This window comes from Typopeltis vanoorti, chromosome 26, assembly GCF_054136105.1.
Source record: "Typopeltis vanoorti isolate ZY-2024b chromosome 26, IOZ_Tvanoo_1.0, whole genome shotgun sequence".
Classification (NCBI taxonomy): Eukaryota; Metazoa; Arthropoda; class Arachnida; order Uropygi; family Thelyphonidae; genus Typopeltis; species Typopeltis vanoorti.
In genome coordinates, this window is record NC_143574.1 from 7,684,026 (window position 1) to 7,706,605 (window position 22,580).

Below are 22,580 nucleotides of genomic sequence, written 5' to 3' on the forward strand. Positions count from 1 at the left end.
TTGGTAGCATACCAAGGAGGAAATTTGGAGGAAAATTGTTAATAGGAAGTTAGTAATGAAATTACTTTTCATATAGTACTATCAAAAAATTCTGTACACCCATATCATGTGGTACATATTGGGAAGTTGATGAGAATGGTGCTAGTGTTTTATACAGTAATAAAAAATTGAATAGATTCATCACAGAAAATGCAAAAACTCAGAATGTGCTTTTGTAATATTTTGGTATTGATTTGCATTTCATTGCTGTTTATATTTTCTAACAGGAAAGTTCTTGTTATTATTGTTCTCCCACCGATTAGAGATCCTTCGACACTTCTGTGCATGTCAGAAAAAGGAGAATCCATTCTGATAATAGGGTAATCGGTCCGTATTGTGGGATGAGTTGTTTATTATTACAGGTCGGAAAATTAACTTCTCTTTTATGATTATTGTAGTTAACTATGTTGCTTGTATAACAGTTGGAAAATTTTACCTATAAAGCACGTGATTTCGCGTGTTGGCGACCAATTCGTACGTTCTTCATGTCTTTCTCCCCTTCAGTATGAATCGACTATTCTTGGCAAGACGCCAAGCAGAGACCTACAAACGGTGGGCGAACTATAGTAATAAAATACACGCAATAAGTACGTTGCTTATCTGTTTATTCCTGCTCTGCTTGGAGATGCTTGCACTTTTATTCTAAAAGTATGCCATTACTCATAACATTTGTATTTTGATAAAATGTTTTCACCTGATTTTTATCAGCACGAAAACAATTTGCTTCTTCTTTTTTTTTTTTTTTTAACTGTTCAAGTGAACATACACCTGGACATGGCATACTCTTGCATTCTGCTTTTTCATTGAGAGCAGAATAAGGTTGCAAATATACTTCACCAAACAAATAATTAAACTTTCTTTCTTTTTTTTTTTTCTTTTGTGAACCCTTTGTATTTGAATATTTTTGTCATTTTTTGGTAATAAATATTTTTTATTATTATTTTACAGATCAGAGTAACTTTCAGATTGACCCTGAAAATGAAATTAAACTGTGTAGAAGAAACATGCAAATATGGAATCATCTGATGAGTAGTGAAGAAGAAGAAATGATGGCATTAAATTCAAGTATTCCAGCAATTGAATTGAATCATGCTTCTTATAAAACGAATTTCAGATATCATAGCACTGAAGCGTTTGCATTTTCATGTCTTTTGGAAACATTACAATGGTTAGTAAATGGCAGAGATCCTTGCATCAAAAGTAATGTTTCATCATTGCCTGAAATTCCTCCACAGCTTATTAATGCAGATCACATACAAGTGTTAGTTACAGGAAGCCTGCATCTAGTTGGAAATGTATTATCTGTTATTGATCCAGATTTAAAATCGGCAAACAGTGTTAAGTTAAGTTAATGTTAATCTTATTTATTTACCACTCCAAAATATAATTTGCTTGAATTCTAGCAATTCTTTATGAAATCATAAATATTGGTCTTATCACTGTATGATCAAGATCACCATACAAGATATTTTTATTGCTCAAACATTATCAATGGACATGTTTCTAAAGTACAGTGTGCTGTCTGCTGGTGCTGCATGAAACTGGGACCTACTGAAAGTACATTCCTTTCAAGATGCAGATTAAAGTAATTATATAAACAATTTAAACACTTTAGTAGTATGAAGGCAGTCATGCTAAAAAAAAAAGTTGTTACATATATTTGTAAGATAACTGAGTAATTACATGCATAATATTTTAAGAAGAAAATTTTATTTTTATACTGCCAGTTTTTTACTACAGATCCTTGTGTATTATATATCTTCTACAGAAATTAAGAATTTTATGATGGCACTTTTAGTTCCTTCAGTGTTGAGCTTTTAGAAAAAATTTAATGTTTTTTTTTTTTATAATTATTTAAAAGAGAATAAGTCAAAAGTAGACGTCTACAGATGTTTGTTTTATAATAACCTGTAGATGATTGGCTATGTGATTTTTTAAATACTAAAATATGTACTTTCTCTTGTGTATTATTATACATTCATTACTGTCATATAGCTACCTGTTCAAAATTTAGTAATTGTATAACTAAAAAATTGTAAGGTTATTATCAGGATTACTAAAAGTTATATTACTGTATTATTCAGTTTTTTTTTTTTCCCTATCTTCTCTTTCTCTTACATGTTAGGTCATCAGTAGTCTGCCATGGCAAAGTAATTTTGCTTCTTAGAAATGCCTATTTAATGCTGTCCCGAGGGAAGTCAACCCCTATCAGCATAATATGTTGCTATGTCAGTAACTGCATGCATTCTCAGGCTAGTTTGTCTGTCTTCTACACAAACTGTGTTTCCAGAAAAATCCTGTCATCTCTGTATGAGACTGACTAATTCACCTTCATTGAAAGTCCCAAACCCATGTCTTTCTAGTAAAAGAACATTGTCAGTAATGAGTACTGAGCTATAGAGACTATATTTTTTTAGCCTTTACTGATTACTTACAATAAATTGTAATGCACGTAATCAGTAAAAGATATAATATTAAAATTTGTACATCATTTAGAAACTTATTCATATTTGTTTAATAACAGAATTTTGCACTCTTCGATATTTAATAAATTTGCAAGTGTTTCTAAGTTGTATTCCCATTCATGTGTCGTCTTCTATCTAGGAGGTTGACTATCATGATGTAATTCATGGTTAACTACGGGTGTAATGACATGTGGTGAGGACCCTATCTCTTTTGTATATTGTCGTAAATATTCATGACTGTAATCCATGTGTGTTCTGAGGGACAAAATACCTGAGTTTCTGGGTGAAAAAACCCTCTACCTCCGTACGAAACTGGCTCACTTACCTTTAGTTGAAAGAGACCAGATAAAGGTTCCTCATGTCATAGACAGGAATCAAACCCAGGGTCTTTCCAACCAAAGAGCTTTGTCTATACCGACTGAGCTACGGAGGCTCGAGTTGTATTATTATTGTAAAAATAAAAAAAAAGATTGACACTGTCTTAAACACAATTCCAGAAAGCTGTTGATTTTTCAAAACATGTTAAAACAAGGGGTTCAGGATTATGTATTCTTTCATGTGCAACTAATTTTTTTATAAGTAGGGTTTAAAAGATATGCTCACTAGAGTAAAGGACTATAACAGTGCTGTCACTTTAACATACATCATCATCATCATACCATACCGTATCCAAAAAGGAAAATCTCCATGGTGCTTAGGTTCCCAAACAACTGCATTTGCCTCTTAAGAAATCATGTGCATAAAATTTTCTGCTTATGTGGAGTGTGTTACATCAGACAACTGAGATGTTCAGGAGAAATTTACATGAAAGGAACATATCAAGAATGTTGAGTGGGGGGGGGGGAGACATGAGACATAAATCAGGCTTAGCGTATTATACTACTAAGGAAAAGCATCAGGTAATTTGGGAACTAACAAAAATGATGTATGTTGAATTTAATAGTTCTATAAACAGATTAAAAGAAGCATTTAAAATGACATGATGTCCAACACAGTTCTATTAAAAATCAATGCATTATCCTAAACCTATTCCAAATCAGCATTCATAAAAGATCTAAAAAGTATGGATTAACAACATAAAAACAAAGAATAAGTATTACTAGTTATTGAAGTCTGTAGATTGCAACCTGAATATTACAGGCTAGCATCAGTGGCAACAACAGTTAATTTACGAAGTAGAATGCAAACAATGAAAAAGTAAGACCCATGTGATGTTATTCATTAGCTTTTTTTTTTTAAAATTATTATTGATGTTTGATTAGAATAAGGCTCTCCCATAGCTTAGACACAGAGAGGCAGTCATTCTGATTTAAGTTCGGATGATGAAGTAAGGCCTCAGCACTTTCCTTAAACAAATGTTCAAATTTATACTGACATCGATGAAGTAAGCATATTTCAGACCATAGGATATTGTGATCTGTATCTATTCTGTGCTATGCCAAGCCAGATTTCTCAGATTTATAGTTGCTAATATAAGATTAGTGTTCTTGTATTCTCTTTTCTACAGTGCATCAAGTTTGTGCAAAGTAAGACTGTCATCGTTCTTGCTTTGAACAAACTGGACACTTTGTAGAAAAGAGAATACAAGAAAACCAATCTTATATTTGCAACAGTAAATCTGAGAAATCTGGCTTGGCACAGGATGGAATAGATACAGACCATAGTATCCTATGGTCTGAAGCACATGTACTTCATCGATGTCAGTATAAATTTGAACGTTTGGTTAAAGAAAGTTCTGAGGCTTTACTTCATCATCCAAACTTAAATCGGAATGACTGCTTCTCTGTATGTAAGATATGTAAAAGTCTTATTCTAATCAAACATCAGTAATATTTATTTTTTAAATAGCTAGTGAATAACATCATGCAGCTCTTACTTTTTCAAATCAATCCATTGTTCACATTCTACTTCATAATTAGTTGTTGTCACCACTGATGACGGCCTGTAATATTCAGGTTGAAATATAGCCTTTATTACTTATTCATTATTTTTTCATGTTAATTTAAAGAAACAAACCTCTCATGGTACAAGTATCTCTTAAACAACAGATTAACAGTGATTCACATATGTGATGTGTTTACATCTGGATATTTAACTTTATTTCTGATGAAGTATATGCATATTACATAGTAAACAAGTTGAATGAATAAATTATTTTTTCTTTCATATTTGTAATGTGACTATACAGATTTATTACGAGCATGTCTTCTGTTCAAAGTGCCACTAGTATAACATAGTTATCAATGTTTGAATCAGTGAAGTCTCAAATGTTTCAATTTTTTTTTTAGTTTGAGTCTCTCCAGTTAGGTTTCTTAAAAAATGCTTCTCACTCCTCTGATTGTAAAATTAGTGATATGTGAATGTGTGTATGTAACTCTATATATGAACAACTGCAAGTTCCCAACCAAAGCTCTACAGGCACAGTACTATTCTAAAGGAAATTCATTTAGTAGACTACTCCTGTGGTCCATTCATGTTTGGTATAATGAGACTTATGAGGCATTCTCTGTTATTTTTATTTATTTATTATTATTTTATTTTGTTGAGAAATCAATGGTTTTTACAAAGTTTGCTTAAGACGTCATTAATCTGTTCAAGATAATGTCCTCAATTTCATTTTATGCTTTCTTTTTTACATTGTTTAATAAATATATATACTGTATATATATAAATATGTTTCTAAATATATCATGATATAAAGGTGTTATACGAGTATTTTAAAGAATATTAAAATTTGTGAATTATAAAGGTTTATAGTTGCTAAAAATGTTATCTGAAATTAAAATTTTATATGTTCTTATGCTGTTAAATAAATTTATTATTTTAAATGTTGCTCATTTTTAAGTGTGTACTATTTATTACAAAAACTAAATTGATTTTGGCAAAATGCATAAATGCCAACTTTTAATTTAGAATTATCTTTTTTGTTTGCATGTTTTAAAGAAACTGTTTTGCTTTTCATTTAATACTACATTGTTGTTTTTCTTTCTTCCTTTTTTTTCACAATCATGCCACTTATGGGCATGTTCTTTCTTTTTCTTTACTCTCTTGCATTAACATTAATTTAATATAATGTAATGTTCGTGTGGTATGGTCTCCCACACGAACATTAAATTTTATTATATTATATGAGACATCAAGGGAGACCATACATCACCCATACTAGCTATCGTACCTTCTCTTAAATTTATTCACACTAGATGCACTCACCACTTCAAAAGACAAATTGTTCCACTCACTGCTCTATGAGAGAAAATTCTAGTTCCTACCCATTCTTGATTTGCATTAATGCTCTATATTGTCTCCCCACCTTCCATGTTATGAAAATTTTCATCAGACAGTATCCTATATAGCCCATTCAGAATTTTCATCATAGCATTCCTTTTTCTCCTGTATATCAGTTGTGTTGGCAGTTCACATATCCTCAATGTCTTCTCATGATCTACATTCCATAATTCCGATATAATCTTTGTAACACTTTGCAACCTTTCTCCCAGCTTCTTTATTTCCTGGGAACCGAGCAGACCAAACCTGCACATAGTAGTCCAGATACAGTCTTGTAAAGAGGTAAAATGACTTCCTTATCCTTGCATGCCAGGATTCATTTCAATATTACAATTATCCTTTCAGTTGTATTTGTTATGTAACCTTTGACCATCATATTTATATCCACCATAACACCAAGATTCCTAGCCTCACAAGTTTCTTGTAACAACATAACCCCACTAATGTAATATGCTGTTGGAAATAATTCCCAAGCACATAACTTTACACTTACTAACACTGAAATGATAGCCATTATCATTTGCCCAAATTTCCATCCTATACAAATCATTCTGCAAGTAACATCCTTGTCTATTGATATAGATCTTTTCTGTGTAGACACGAACAGTGGTCCAAGGACTGAACACTGCAGTACACCACTGGTCACCTTAAATCTAGCAGATTCATACCCAATTTTTGAAAGATACCACAAGAATGGAAGAGTTCCATTGTACAAAAAATACCGATGCATCTAGCTACTGATCTATCAGTATCCCTGGTGTGGTGAAGATTTTAGAGAAGTTGGTAAGAAGACTCGTACAGAAATGGGTAGACAGATGTTATAATGTGATGCAAGGAACACCATGGGTTTACTAAAGGAAGGCTGGGTTTTAACAATTTGTTCATATTTTATAACAATGTAACAGCCAAATTGGATATACTAGAACACTGTTGGATTTTGCTAAGGCATTTAATAGGATATCACACAAAAGGCTGTTACATAAACTGGAGAATATGGGTTTGGAATATCAACCTGGAACTGATAAGTGGGCAGCTGTCGGTCAACTGCCCACTTATCAATTATTTTTTTCCGAAAATAAAAAACGATTTTTTTTTTATTTGGTTAACCGATCAAGTGTTGATCAATATTTTATTAATTAACTGGACCAACTAGTTTCGCCACACTTATCTGTTGGCTTCTTCAGGGCACTAACATATAGGTTTAAACACTCACAATTATGCGTAACTGCAAAACTGACTAGAATAATTACAAATGAAATAGTATCGAACGTGAGTGAAACACGTATCGCGTGTACAAGATCAGCTAGCTGTTGCTGAGGAACCTTCTGTAGTTTGTATTAAAGTTCATTTCTTCCGTTTTTAAGGCTCTGATTAGGGTTTTCCATATCTCTGGCAGTATTAGGCCTTGATTTCTGTTAAGGTTCACAGTAGAACGGGCGACTGTGGCTGCTGCTTTGAACATTCTTGAATGGTAATCTTCCTCTAAGTAGGGGGAACAGCTCGCCACAGTTATATATAAAAACGATAGCAATTCCGTATGTAAGTGGCATCTCCAACAAGCTCGCCAATCTCCTCAAACAACACAAAATAAGAGTAGCATTTCAACCTATAGATACTATTCGTAAACTACTAAGATCTCCAAAAGACAACCATCCTTTCTACAAATATGCTGGAGTCTATAATATTCCATGCTCATGTGGCTCTAATTACATCGGACAGACTTCGAGAAGCCTCGAAATCAGGCAAAAGGAGCACATTGGCTATGTCAAAAACAACAGACAGGACATTTCTGGGCTATCGTCTCATTTCTCCACAACTAACCATGTCATCGAGTGGGACAAAAGCTGTTCCCCCTACTTAGAGGAAGATTACCATTCAAGAATGTTCAAAGAAGCAGCCACAGTCGCCCGTTCTACTGTGAACCTTAACAGAAATCAAGGCCTAATACTGCCAGAGATATGGAAAACCCTAATCAGAGCCTTAAAAACGGAAGAAATGAACTTTAATACAAACTACAGAAGGTTCCTCAGCAACAGCTAGCTGATCTTGTACACGCGATACGTGTTTCACTCACGTTCGATACTATTTCATTTGTAATTATTCTAGTCAGTTTTGCAGTTACGCATAATTGTGAGAGTGTTTAAACCTATATGTTAGTGCCCTGAAGAAGCCAACAGATAAGTGTGGCGAAACTAGTTGGTCCAGTTAATTAATAAAATATTGATCAACACTTGATCGGTTAACCAAATATTATTATTTACTATTTATGATCAAGAAAACAACCTTCATGACGTTTTTTTTTTATTTTCGGAAATATTACCTAATTACTAAATATACTTAGAATATTTAAAAATATGTCAAATGTGTTCTTAATTTTGGATTCAAAAAATTAGGGTTCGTCTTATACATGGGGGGCAGCATATACACGGAAAAATACGGTAATTTGTTTTCATTATTTACAAAATAAGTTTGGTGAATAAGCCTGCAGAAATTACTGGCATTTTTACTGATACTCTGAAAAAGACATTTATTTTGGTGACATCCTTAAATTATATTAGGAGTGGTGGTGGTAAACAGTTAAAGTTTAGAGAACATGTTGCTAAGATTAATGAATACTTGGCTAGTGAAGAACATATTAACAAGTAGAAATAAGGAAGTTGTAATTCTTCTTTATAAGGCCTTGAGACGCCCACATCTGAATTACTGTGATCAAGTCTAGTCCCCTGGGTTTCTTGAGGATGTGGAGAGGATTCAGATGTGAGTGGCGTGTGGAATGTGCCCTATGAGGATAGGTTGAGGGTGTGTGGATTGCAGAAGTTTGTTGATAGGAAAAAAAGAGGGGATATGATAGAAACGTTTAAGTTGCTTAAAAGATTTTATAGGATAGATGCAGGAGAGGGACCACAACAAGGGATTATCTCTCGAAGTTGAATAAAGGTGTGGTTAGTAGGGGTGAGAGGACTAGATTTTTTGCTTAGAGAGTGGTGAATGAGTGGAATGGGTTGCCAGAGTCGGTTGTGAGTGTTTTTTCTGTTAATGGGGTTCAAGGAGAGGTATAATAGATTGGGTCTGCTGTGATGCGTCTTCTGACTCCGTGGAGGTGTCCGTATAATTATATTGAAAAAGCAGCATGGAAGGTTTTAAGTTATATTACCAATTGTTTATAAATAAAAGATAAAAAAAATAATATAAATAAAATAATTTCATTCCTTCTAAGGTGAAGAATACAGCGAACGGTTCCATCAAGAAGTCTTAATGAAAGATAATATTCAGTTAAATAGAACTGTTTTTGCTCGTTTTAATGAAACTGCTATAAGTGGAAGCCTTCAAGAAAAACTAAATTGTATATTTCATATGCATATGAAATATATTAGTGTCGACAATTCATTCTCACCAAATCGCTTGCTATCTATCGCACCCATTAAGGAAAATGGAAATTCTGAATGTTCAAATTCTGCTCCATAAAATGAGTATTTTGGTGAGAGTAGAATTACCTGACAAAAAAAATAAATACCTCACAATCCTTTGTCTTTTCATAAACAATTTTTTATGGACAGTTATATTTAAAAATATACACCTAAGAAATTATTTTAAATACACCAAAGCTACATAAAACATTTTTCATATTTATAAATCATAGTTTTCTCATAATTACATACACTGGTGTTTAAAACCTAAGCATGAACACAGTTTCTGAAGATTACAACCGCAAATTCAACGAATCAGCTTGTGGCAATTTGAATAACTCGAGTACAAAGCGGGTACATATTTAAATTTTCGAATCGTGCATAAAGGGGTAACGTGTTAGCACTCAACAGGATAAAACGCAAAAGGCTATGCTAAGCGAATTGTGTTTGCAGGAAGCTCTTTTCGAGAAGGAATAACGTTGCAAGCTTGGATGTCTTGTAATTTTTCAAAGACATCATCTAGATGATTTCATGCGGGGAAGAATTATTGGAAAGCTTGAAGAAAGCACCTCAGAATTACTGATATTACCAGAGAGTTTGAAATCGCACATAGCGTATCCAAACTCTGGACAGCGTTGCAAACCAATAGAATGTCTTGCAGATGTTTGCTAAGAGTAATCTACGCACCACAGCAGGTCGGCTCGATTCAAACACAGATACGCGGATATCTCGACAAACTGTGGCGAGACGTCTGCGACAAGTAGGCCTATATGCCCGAAGACCAGTAGGCTGCACCCCTTTATCCACAGATCATCGTAGAGCACGTTTTTAGTGGTGTTGATTCCATAAAAATTGGACAAGACACCAATGAGTTAATGTACTCTTTATAGGCGAAAGTTGTTTTCCTGTGATTCTAGACGACACTGATCTGACGTGAAAGTCGTGCTGCTTACCATCGTGAGAATGTTCTTGAAAGTGATAGATACGGCGGTGCTGGAGTAATTATGCTTAATAAACGCATCATGCTACAAAAAGGACTATAGTGAACGATATTGCAACTAATTTCTTAAGTACGTCATGTTCGGTTGTTTCCCTGTGCTGTACATGAAAAAGTAATTTTTATGGTTGAGAATGCCACACCACATCGTACATGAGCAGTGGAGATACTTCCGGAGACCGAGGATATTAATCGAATCCAGTGGCCAGCACTCTCCAGATCTCTACCCTATAGAACACGTTTGGGACGCAATAGGGCGATGCATTACTGCTAGAAATTATCCTGCAGGAAACAAGGCTTTATCCATGTGCTGAAGGAGTGTTGACAGTTTGTCTCAACAACTCCTGAATCACTTGGTGCTAAGCATGGTACGATTGCTATTATTATTATTGTTATTCCTGATACCTCCAAGGAGTCCGAAGACTCATCGCGGGAGGACATCTACAACTGTCTCAACCACTACACCGAACCTCTACTACGAATCAACGCCATCTACCGTCCACCACTACCACAACTAGTATTTTTTGTCTGTAAATTGCGTGTGTTCTGAAGGGCCGATTTGTCTGTATGCGGGATGAAAAACCCGAGTTTCCGGGAGAAAAAACCCTGCTACCTCCGTATGTGATCGGCTAACTCACCTTCGATTGAAATCGTCCAGATAAAGATTCCTCCCGTCGCAACGAGAATCGAACTTAAGCCTATTCCAATCGAAGGGCGCAATGTACCGTCGTTCTTCCAATTGCGCTACGGAGGCGCTTATTTATTTGTAAGAAATTTATAACCCATTTTTGTGTAATATAATTTATTAGTATGCTAGTAATAAATTTATGTCCCCCTTTGGCTGTAGTCATGAAACGTTTTTCATACATAGGGCACAAATGTGGTTCGTCCTTAGCTTTTGAACACCAATGTATAAAACAAATTGCTTGAGGAAAAAATCAATTGAAGGTTTCACTTGAAATGAATTTCGTAGCTCCTTTTTTCTTAGCAAGAATGTGGAATCTGCATAACTTTGATTGCAAAACCTTGGTATGTGTTTTGTTTGTTACTTCGAAAAATGAGTGTTAGATATTGTTTTCTCCGAGGAAAATGCAAGGTTTCTGAAAAATGAAAATAAATAAAATAAAATAAATAAAATAAACTCCATTTAAAATGATTTTTTTCTGACTATTTAACATAATTATACTGCTGAAACACTATAATATATATTTATTCTCATAGCAGCATATTTTAAAGGCTATTTCCTTAACGTGAAAAAAAATTAATTAATTAATTAATTAATTAAAATAAAAACAGTTATTGGCGCAACCCTAATACTGTAATACAATAACTTTCGTAATACTCTATGACACGTGCTTCATTTGTATGCCATAATAAATGCTCTTATGTGTATCTGTCATGAAATGCTCACACAATTGAATGGTTGTTCTGTTGATGCTTTATTATATAACACTTTTCAAAGATAACAAATACTATGTCGGAAAAATTATTGGGATACTGGAGTAATCTGGACAATATCGATGTTTGCCTGTTCCAGAGATTACTCGATTTTTCTCCCTGAAGCTCAAGAAAATCCACAGTCAGCGCCGGCACCTAGTCTTTTTCTTGTGTGTGCGATTAATGTTCGGCGCCTTTCCAAAAAACGTTTTTTTGAATAAAGTGTGAATAAAACGAACAGAAAATGAAAAACAAATGAAAACCGCTTTACAGTATAATGCTACCTACGGATTAGTCCTGCTTATTCAATTTTTTTTTACACGGAACTCAACAATTAATCATAAATTGATTTATGATACATCAAAAAATAAAGAACTATTTTAGGTATATTTTCGTAAATTTTAATAAAAAATTACAGAATTTATTTGTTCGTTTCCGGGAAGATCTGAAGCGGCCCGAACGTAAGACGACATACATTCATAATTATATGTACCATTCGTTGTTCGTTTAAACTCTTATCTCATGTATTTTGTGTATTTTAAGCGCCTTTTCTTCTGCGGCGCCTGTGTATATTGCACGCTTCGCACACGCCATCAGTCGGCCCTGTCCACAGTATTTCAGAAATAACATATCCTGTTCAGATTAAGTACCAAAAGATGGCAGCACGTCTTTGCCAGTCTCCGTCGGTTTGCTACTTATAATTAGTGATAGTCTTGGGTCAGCTATCCCTGGTTAGCAACTGGTGAAGATTGAACTGCGCACTCAATATCCAAAACTAGATAGATAGGTTTATACTCCCTATAAGTATAAAAGGCGTTACTGAGTATTTATTTATTTTTTATTATTTTTTATTATTTTTTATGCTCTAAGAAGTAAACGTATAAGTAGATTAAGTCTATGAGCCATGGCGATGAATGATTTGGATATTTTCTATTTTCTATAGTATAAATGTTTATGCAAAATTTTATTTTTCACTCGTTGTGATTGACCATGTATTCGTAATCGATGTGAATTAAAAGTGATTAAAATCTCTAATTCAAAATGACCAATGAAAAAACTGTGTTGATTAATATAAATATTATATCATTGTTATTGTATACAGTATAGCGCATTAATTTATGCTCAGATGTTTTCATGTTTTTAAGGTGTTCTTTTTTTTAAAATTTTTAAATGTTTTCAAAATTAATTGATCCAATAAAATCTGATTTTTCTTGTTTTAAGAATCTGCAAATATATCATCGAAATCAAAGTGATTTTAGTGGGTTAAAGTCATTGCAATGTCAACCATTAGGTCTTTATTCGTAGTATGTAGATTTTAGTTTTGAGAAATTCGCTTTCCTGTGTAACCTCATGGTAATGCTTTATAACACTAGTCCTCCAGAGAACAGACCATTATAGTTTTAATTCCAATTGCCGGAATATTTTTGCAAGCCATTTTTCAAGCGTTCAGGACAGCCAATTTTTCGCTTAAGCAAGAGAAATTTTTGAATCTCGGAAATTCTAGTTTTTAACTTAGCAACTCAGAAATATCGATTACACTATGTCTGATAACAATACATCTTTGAGTTAAGAAATCAGATGACAACTTTTGTCTTTAGCACTCTAGTCACTTTTAAAGTCTACAAATCGTAGACTTTACAAATGCATTAATCTACATGGATGTCTAGAAGGGGGACAATCTGTGGCCTAATGATTTCCAAAATTTGTGTTAAAACTTGTTACCTGTTATAGGCATTGCGAGTAAATTCGAAGGATAATTGATATGGTTAGTGGAATATATAAATATAAATATCTCCACGTGGTTAGCCAAGTGGCTATGCACTTCACAACCATATGCCCGGGGAAGGAGTGTCCTAGATTCGATTCCCGTTGACGACGTGAGGAGCTCAAGGATCTTCATCAGCCATAGCCAAGTTAGACGGTCTTGGGCGTGGACAGCGGGGTTTTCCCCCCAGTTTATCTGGGGGTTTTCATCCCGCAAGCAGGCAACCGGCCCAATGAACACACACGGATTGCAGTCATGAATATCGCCCTTAGGGGATGCAGCAGAGGAGTGGTGAACCGGCTGCATTAATATGCCAGAAACCCCTCATTAGGAGGGGACTCAACCCATCCTAGACGGATGATAAGGAAAGAGGAGTGAAATATAAAGGTCATTTTTTCCAAATATATCTCCGAGCATCTAATGCTGTTTTTCAAATCTCTTTGAATGATTGCATGATTTTGAGCTCAGTACTCTGTGTTGCTGTTGCTTCCATAATGTTGGTCTGGAAAGTATTTATATTTATTAGTCTTTTATTAGTCTTATTATATTTATTTTATATTTAAAAATGAAATCGGTCTTCCGTGTTGTTATACAATGGGTTTATTTTCAATCACACACATCTTATTTTTACCTTTTAGGGGAGAAATGATTAGCTATACAGAAAGAATATCAAATCAAGAAGTTTTAAGACGAGTTGGGATGGAAAGAACGCTGCTAAAGAATATTATGCAAAGAAAGACTAGATTTGCAGGACATCTTCTGAGAGGTTGTTTGGGACAACTGACAAGAACTATATTACAAGGGAAAACTGAGGGGAAGAGAAGACGTGGAAGACCAACTAGAGAGTGGTTTAATGACATCGTGGAATGGACTGGTTTAAGAATGATGGAAGCGACTGATAGACAGAAATGGAGAAGAGCTGCTCATCTGCTGCAACCCTCTTGCTAGAGGATGCTACCGGACGAGGGGAGAAATAAAGTCAATAATGAAAACATCTTCTGGATTCACTAAGAATAACACTTTGTCTGTGGAAATGGCATTTGCATCCATAGTACTAGGTCTCTTGAAGAAACCAGCTTCAAGTTCAATTCTACTAGCTGACTACAGAAATTTTTCTAAACATCTCTTCAAGCGGTTTTCTGCAGTTATTCAAGTAACTCAACAATATCGATAAAAGCCTCACTATATCAGATAATAATATATTGCGTTAGCGCTACTAACCATATGGCAGACATGGAAAAACCTGTCTGCCATCTTTCTTCACCAGATGCTGCTTAAAATTAGTGATAGTCTGGCCAGCTGCTAGTGAAGATTTAACTGCTTCGCAATCTCCAAAGGTTAGACAAGCCTTAAATGGCCTTGCCTACTCTCTATTAGGAATAAGAGGCGTTCAACTATTAGAGATGGCATGTGCCTTCCACAGCGCTAAATCACCCGAAGAGAGAGAGGGAGTGTTGCAAGTTCGATTCCAGTCGCCAACTAGAGGAATTAAGCCTCTTTTCGAGCGGTTCCCGAGTTAGTCGATTTCTGATATGGGCAAGCAGGTTTTTTTCTATTGGAAACTCGGGCTTTCGTCCTGTAAATTCAATAAAATTGATCATAGTACCCACACTATATTCAGACAGTAGACACAGTGTTAAGATTAGACCATCAGATGGTGGCACTTATCAATCTCCCCCTCTTCACCGATGCCATACATAATTAGTGATAGTCTTCGACCAACAATCTCTGATTGGCTACCAGTGGAAATTGAACATCCTCTCAGTCTCAAAAGTTAGAACTAAAACGGGCTCGCCTGTTCCCTATATGGGAATGAAAATTGTTGGGTTTTTAAATAATAATAATAATAATAAATCAGCTAAAGCTTTTTATTCCCTTATATGGAATACTGCAGGTGAAGTCGTTTTACCCTGATCTAATTTTTGGAGACTGAGTGGACAATTTAATCTCCACCTGATAGACAATCAGAGATAACTGATCCAGGGCTATCACTAATTTAAGCAGCCTGCAGTGAAGAGATGGCTAAACAAGTGCCGCCATCTCTTTGTCCCTAATCCTAACGCAATATTTTTTATTTCTGAAATAGTATGAGTGCTAAGGTGAATTTTCTTGAGTTTACAGGACGAAAAACCCTAGTTTTTATTATTATTATCAGTGCTTTTTTCTGGCATAACGCACTGGAAGAGCGTTCCCGCAGCTATTTTTTTTTTTTACAGTTTTTTTCAATTTTTCAAAAGTAATTTTTGAAATAATGTTCGCGCGTACATGCGCACGCCATTATCATCTACGTTTGTGGCTGTATGGACGTGTGATTGACAACATGCGAAAGATTTTCGGTAAAACACTTATTTATCTAAAAAAAATCTTTATTGAATTGACGTAAATTTAACGTCATTATTTTCATATCCTTGTAACTTTTATTTATTTTTTACTTTTTAGTGTAAACGTTTGACCCCAAGTTTGAAAATGAAAAAGATTTGCAATTACTTCTCAACCACCGGTCTCATTAATAAAAAGCCCAGAATATTAACAGACAAGACATCAAAAAATATGGAAATAATGGTGCCAGTTGATGTTTTCGAATCAACTCAAGCTAATCTTGAGGAGCAAGGCCAAACTAAAAATGACTAGCCGAATTGATGGACATTAGATAAAAAAAAAATGATTTTTAAAGCTTAACAAGATGTGAGTTCCAGAACCTTTTTTCTAGAAAAAAAGCACTGATTATTATTATTATTATTATTATTACATGACACCTCGAGCCTGTGTAGCTCAGTGGATGTGGCGTTTGCACACCACCGCACTTGGCCGCACGAAGGAAAACTTCATTTCGAGTCTAGTCGGCGACTAGAAGAAATTTTTCTAAGCCTTTTTTCGACCGGTTCCCGAGTTAGTCGATCTCTGGCACGGGCAAGCAGGTTTTTCCTCCCGGAAACTCGGGTTTTTCGTCCTGTAAACTCAAGAAAATCGACCGTAGAATCCACATTATTTCAGACATGAAATATATTGTGTTAGGGTTAGGGACCACGAGATGGCGGCACATTTCAGCCGTCTCTCTTCACTGCGTACCGCTTAATTAGTGATAGCCTTGGGCCATCTGTCTCCGATTGGTACCAGTGGAGATTGAACTGCCCACTCAGTCTCCAAAATTTAGATAGGGTTAAATGGCCTCGCCTACTCCCGTATACGGGAATAAAAAGGCGTTAGCTGATTTTTTTTTTTACATGACACCTTCTGGGAATCCAGAGACTCATCGAGGGAGGACACCTACTCTACAGCTCTCTCCACTACTCAATCAACTAACTACAAATACACCAACAACATCTACTACCACCACCACTAGTATTTCCACAGACAATCACAAACATCCATGCCCACGGTGGGATTCGAACCAGGAGGCTCTTGGCTGAAGAGCGGATACGCTAAGTCGGCTAACCAGGCCGGCGGTTTTCAGGGAGAAAATATGCACGTGCCCAGGCCAGAGATCAATTATTTCGAGAACCGGTCAAACAAAAAAGGCTTAGAAAAGTTTCTTTAGTCGGTCTCTAGAAGCAAAACTGATGACACTCTTTCTTCGGGTGGTTTAGCGCTGAAAAGTGCAAACACCACTTCCACTGAGCTAACAACAACAACCAGCACCTTTGCAGCTCAGCAGAACTGACGTGTTCGATGGAGCTAGATCATCTGATGAAAGATCGTAAGTTCAGTTCTAGTCACCGACCAGAGGAACTTTTTTTCCCGACTGGTTCCCGAGTTAGTCAATCTCTGGCACGGACAGGCTGGTTTTTTCCTCCCAGAAACTCAAGAAAATCGACCGTAGAACCCATACTATTTTCATGCAGTAAACATAGTGTTAGGATAAGGGACCACGAGATGACGGCACTTGTCAGTAACCTTTCTTCACCATCTGTCTCTGATTGGACAACAGCGGAAACTGAACTCCCTCAGTATCAAAAAGTTGAATAGGGCTAAAGCGGCCTCGTCTACTCCTTATACGGGAATAAAAGGCGTTAGCTGATATATTATTGTTATCAGCTAATGCCTTTTATTACCATATAGGAAGTAGACGAGGCCGCTTTAGCCCTATTTAAATTTTCGATATTGAGGGGAGTTCAACTCCACCGTTGGCCACTCAGAGATAGCTGACCCAAGCCTATCAGTATTTATACATAGCACAGGCAATTTTATGTACAACAGGAAAATAATAATAATAATAATAATAATAATAATAATAATAATAATAATAATAATAATAATAATAATAATAATAATAATAATAATAATAGCATCATCATCATTATTATTATTATTATTATTATTATTAGTAGTAGTAGTAGTAGTAGTAAGAGCCTGTGTAGTTCAGTGGATGTGGGGTTTGCATACCACAGCGCTTGACCGCATGAAGGAAGACTTCTTGGTTTCGAATCTAGTCGGTGACTAGAAGAAATTTTTCTAAGCCTTTTTTGACCGGTTCCCGAGTTAGTCGATCTCTGGCACGGGCAAGCGGGTTTTTTCTCCCGGAAACTCGTGATTTTCGTCCCGTAAACTCAAGAAAATCGACCGTAGAACACACATTATTTCAGACATTAAATACGACTGTTTGGGTCAGGGACCACGAGATGGCGGCACTTGTTGAGCGTCTCTCTTCACTGCGTGCCGCTTAATTACTGATAGCCTTGCGTCAGCTATCTCTCACTGGGTACGAGTGAAGAGTGAACTGCCTACTCAGTCTCCAAAAGTTAGATAGGGCTAAAGGCCTACTCCCTATATACGGTAGTAAAAAGGCGTTAGCTGATTTTTTTTAATCCGAAAGAAAAATAGCGAGAGATGAGTAGTTTTATGTACTACAAGAAAACAAGATTAATAGTTCCTTACACACATTTTCAAACTTTTAACTTACTCTTAGTGTTTGACGCCAATCCTCCACAAAGTCGCTCTCCATTTCCCAGATCGAGGTAATCATCTTGACATCTATAACTGTCTCCTGTATCAAAATCTACCAGTATAATTTGCAACTTACAGACGCTGCTGTGATAACGATAAATCATGTACCTACAAAAGAGACGATTACCATATTTTTCGGGATAATTTGGTGAATGTATCCATCCTTCTTTGTCTCTTAGAGTGATATCACAACCCCTGTGAACTGGTGGCAATGAACCTATGTAAAGATTTAATGCAAATTTTATTTGCAACACATAAACACTAACAAAATACTATGTGAACAAACAGCACTCGATTACAAACATAAGCAAAAACCAATAAAAATATTGGCTTTTGCTTATGTCAAAAACATAAACATAAAAAAGTATAAACATAAACTATAACTGCATGCTCTTAGTTTTAGAACTTTAGCTCTGTACACCAATTGGTCCAACTTTATGATGTCATAATAATGAAAACGTATGGATATGTTATATAATCTAAACCTTACTATAATAACACCAAATTTGTTCTCGAAATTGACAACGTTTCTGGTTCGGTAATGCTAAATCACAATAAGAAAGGACATTATCCATTCTAGTCAAGACAAGAACTTTTTCTTTTCGAAAAAATTAAAGATGGAAACTTAAACTTATGTGCAATAAATTTATTTACCGTGAAATTTCTACCTACGTATCATTGCCATCCTCAGTACATTGATAATGAAATACACAATATAAAATTGCAATTAAAGAACCAGTTTTCAAAAAGCGACACTAGAGCGTTAAATAGGACAACAGACGGTAAGTAAAATTCCCAATTATTATTTTTTTAAATACATTAATATAATAATCAGGGATTTGCATAAAAATGATATAATAATATTTCCCATAAAAGGGATAGGCCATCAGATCTGTTTAAGTTCGGTCGGTGTAAGAAAGGTCTTGTAGTTCTCTTTATATAAGCATAAGGAATATGCTTCTATATAAAGGCTTAGTTTTCTTCCAAAAAACTCTGTTTAATCGAGATAGGATGTTCTGATAAGTTAGTCTATTCTGGTACATGGTACTGGATGTAAGATTTTTTCTATGCCTTATTTCAACTTGTATTGAAATGAATTTTAACCAAGTTAAATTAGCTCTCCTGAAAATTCATGTTTTTAATCCCTCAACCCAGAAAATTGATCGTGACTAGTTACAGGCCGCCTACTGGACTCTACTCCTGAATAAATAACTCTCTGATATCTCTCCAACAACTACTCTCTTATTCGTTTTCACCAACTTTATATCCATTCCCCATGTGCTGCAATTTAGTTATTTAAATTCTATGTGATATCCTGCTGGATTTTGCAAAAGGTTTCGCAAAATCCAGCAGTGTCACTGTAAACCCATAACCTTTATCCAACTCAGCTGTCATTGTATTAAAAAAACGTCAGCAAGTTACTGAGGCACGACCTACTCTTCACATGTTTCCCCAATATAATATCCCACTTCTGTCTATCTATTCCTGCATTTTGCTCGTGACCAACTTCTCCAGTACCTTGACTACAACTCCTGATATGCTAATCGTTGGTAATTTGCTACATCAGTCTTGGATCCTCCTTTATACAATGAAACTATTTTCCCCTCTTTCCATCCCCTTGGAATTAATCCAAGACTTAGATTAAACAAGGTGGTTAAAGGCACTGCCAATTCCTTAGCACCTTCTCATAAACTTCGAGCTGGTATACGATGTAATACTATAGCTGTATTCACATCAAGGTTCTATAATATGCATTACACCTCCAGTTCATTTACCACAGTTTCCACATATCCTTTTGTCTCTCTTTTTACTGCAATGTCTCCACCTGGATGATATACTCTTGCATGGTCAAGTAATGCTACTATTTTTCCTGATTCAATCACCTCCCTACCATCGGCATTCATTAAAATCATTCTGCCATAAACATTTTACCTTTTACTTGCAGCATACTGAAAGAACTATTTAGTATCATTTTTGGCCTGTGCTAATTTCCTTTCATACTTTGCTTTTGCCTTTCTTACGACACTAGTTATCATTCTAGCCTGTGCTTTGTACTGCTCATGTGCCTACTGACCACCTTTCTCCTTGAATTCCCCCTGTAAGTTTTTCTTTTTTTTTGTAGCTCTAGCTTAACGATGGTATTCATCCATTTAACTCTGACTTGATTTATTATCTTCAATCTTGGTATTCAGTCTGCTATTACTTCCCTCAATCACTCCACCATTTTCCATGCACTATCAACACTCAGCCCTTGAAGTTTCACATGCCATGGCACTGATCCAAGCAATCTCCTAAGCTTGTCATACTAATCAGCTTTTTAATTCCACATCTATCCCCTCTGAACTGAAAATTCCACATATTAATCACCTCCCAGGTGAAGACTAGGTCATTACGCTCACCGATTGATCGCAATATGGTTATATTGGTTAGAGACAAATTCTCTGATGCAATTACTACATCTAGCACTTTCAAACCACTAATGCATTCCATCGCATGCTGACTTAGGTAATCATTCCCTAATAACTGCATAAATTCCATTTCCTTCCTCCCGCATGTCCTCTCCTCCTTCCAACCTACACTTCTTGGAAAGAAATCAGCGGACACATCCATTGGCAAGATCATGCCATGTAACGAGTCATTCGTTTGCAGTCTGTATAAATAGGAAGAATATGATGTTCCAAATCAGTGAAATGGCTACGAGAAGGTGTTTGAAAGAGGCGTTGTGATAGGATGCTAAGTCTCAGGCCTATCACAACGCCTCTTTCAAACTCCTTCTCGTAGCCATTTGTTGACAAATTGGGCCATCCCAAGTCAATAATCAATGATACCATATTGAGATGGAAGCACATGGAGTCAACTGTAAGTACTACCCGCAGTGTACAACTCACTAGACTCACCGAACATGACCGTAGGTTGCTACGAAGGATAATATGTAAAAAACCTTCATTCGTCGGCCGTCACGTTGAATGTGGAGTACCGGGCAGATTCGTGTCTCGACTGAAACACGAATCTGAACAAAAACGTTCAGAACCGAAGCTTACAACACTGGTTTCTATGGTAGGACCGCAATATGCAAGCCCCACATTACCCGAACTAACATGTCGTCTTCAATGACAAAGAGCGTGTATAGCGGCACGTGGAAGCTTGGAAAGCTGTGTTATGGAGCGACGAATCACTTCATACCCTTTAACGAGCAGATGGACAATTGTGGATATGGCAGATACCCGCTGAACGTCTCTTACCAGAGGGGGGGGGGGGTAAAACAATTCGCCCCCAGCTATGAAATTCGGAGATAACAACGTGATGGTATGGTCTGGGTTTTCTTGGTTCGGTCTCGGACCTCTGTTTATGGTGCCACGAACATTGAACTCTGAGAGAGGTATCTGAACATTCTGGAAAACGTTTTGGCGTTTCTACAGAACTGACCATTGTCTTTCCACAAAATGCTTCGTGTCAAAACGCTGCTACTGTAATTGCAGGGTTTGTGCATATGAACGTCACCACACTTGAATGGCCTCCACAGAGCACTGATCTCCACTCTACTGATCATCTGTATGATGAACTGCAGCATCCGATGAAGTCAATGGACGACCGCCCCACAATAGTCCAGGACCTCATCACATGAGTACAGGAAGAATGATCCAAACTTTCCCATTGATACCAATTGTTCGCTTGTGAAAAGTATGCTTTGCATGATTGCTGGAGTCCTCGGAACGAAAGGAGGTCCTACAACTTATTAAGGTAACAAACAGCGGCATGGCTGTTTGTTCCTCACACTATGTATCCGTTGACTTCTTTCCGAGTAATGTATGTTCCTATAGTTGAATTCCGCCGTAATAATTACCCACCCTCCACTCGTTTAGCTTATTTGCTGATGCACACTGTCTCTATCATTCTTTAAATCTCCTGGTTTACAGAAACATCAAAGTGTATGTTTTATTCTGCTGGCCACTATCTTACACCAGATGGTCTGAAATGTGCCATTTTTAGAGGCGAAAGCTGGTCTTAAAATTCATGCTTGCTCTTGTTATCATTCAGGGAGTGAGAGGTGTGATTGAAGTCTGATTAGCAGAATAATGAATTACTCGCCATTTAAAACAATATATTTAGAAATTTATGTACATTTAATCATACAAATACAACATTTATTTTACAAATGATATTCTATCTTTTTCAATTTAGCTACTTGAATACAAATTCTACCCTACGGTTCTTCTTTATGAACTGGTCAATAACATCGT

The 22,580-nt window shown here is 35.9% G+C and overlaps 1 protein-coding gene across 1 annotated transcript in view; it reads left to right on the forward strand.

The window, feature by feature from the left end:
• The window catches only part of LOC150092299 (folylpolyglutamate synthase, mitochondrial-like), a 110,232-nt gene extending 104,966 nt beyond the window's left edge, over positions 1–5,266 (forward strand). The window contains exon 12 of the mRNA XM_090414970.1: positions 988–5,266. Within this exon, the coding sequence (XP_090271096.1) occupies positions 988–1,391 (404 nt within the window). The 3' untranslated portion in view covers positions 1,392–5,266. The remainder of the gene's footprint in view (positions 1–987) is intronic.
• Positions 5,267–22,580: the final 17,314 nt, after the last annotated feature.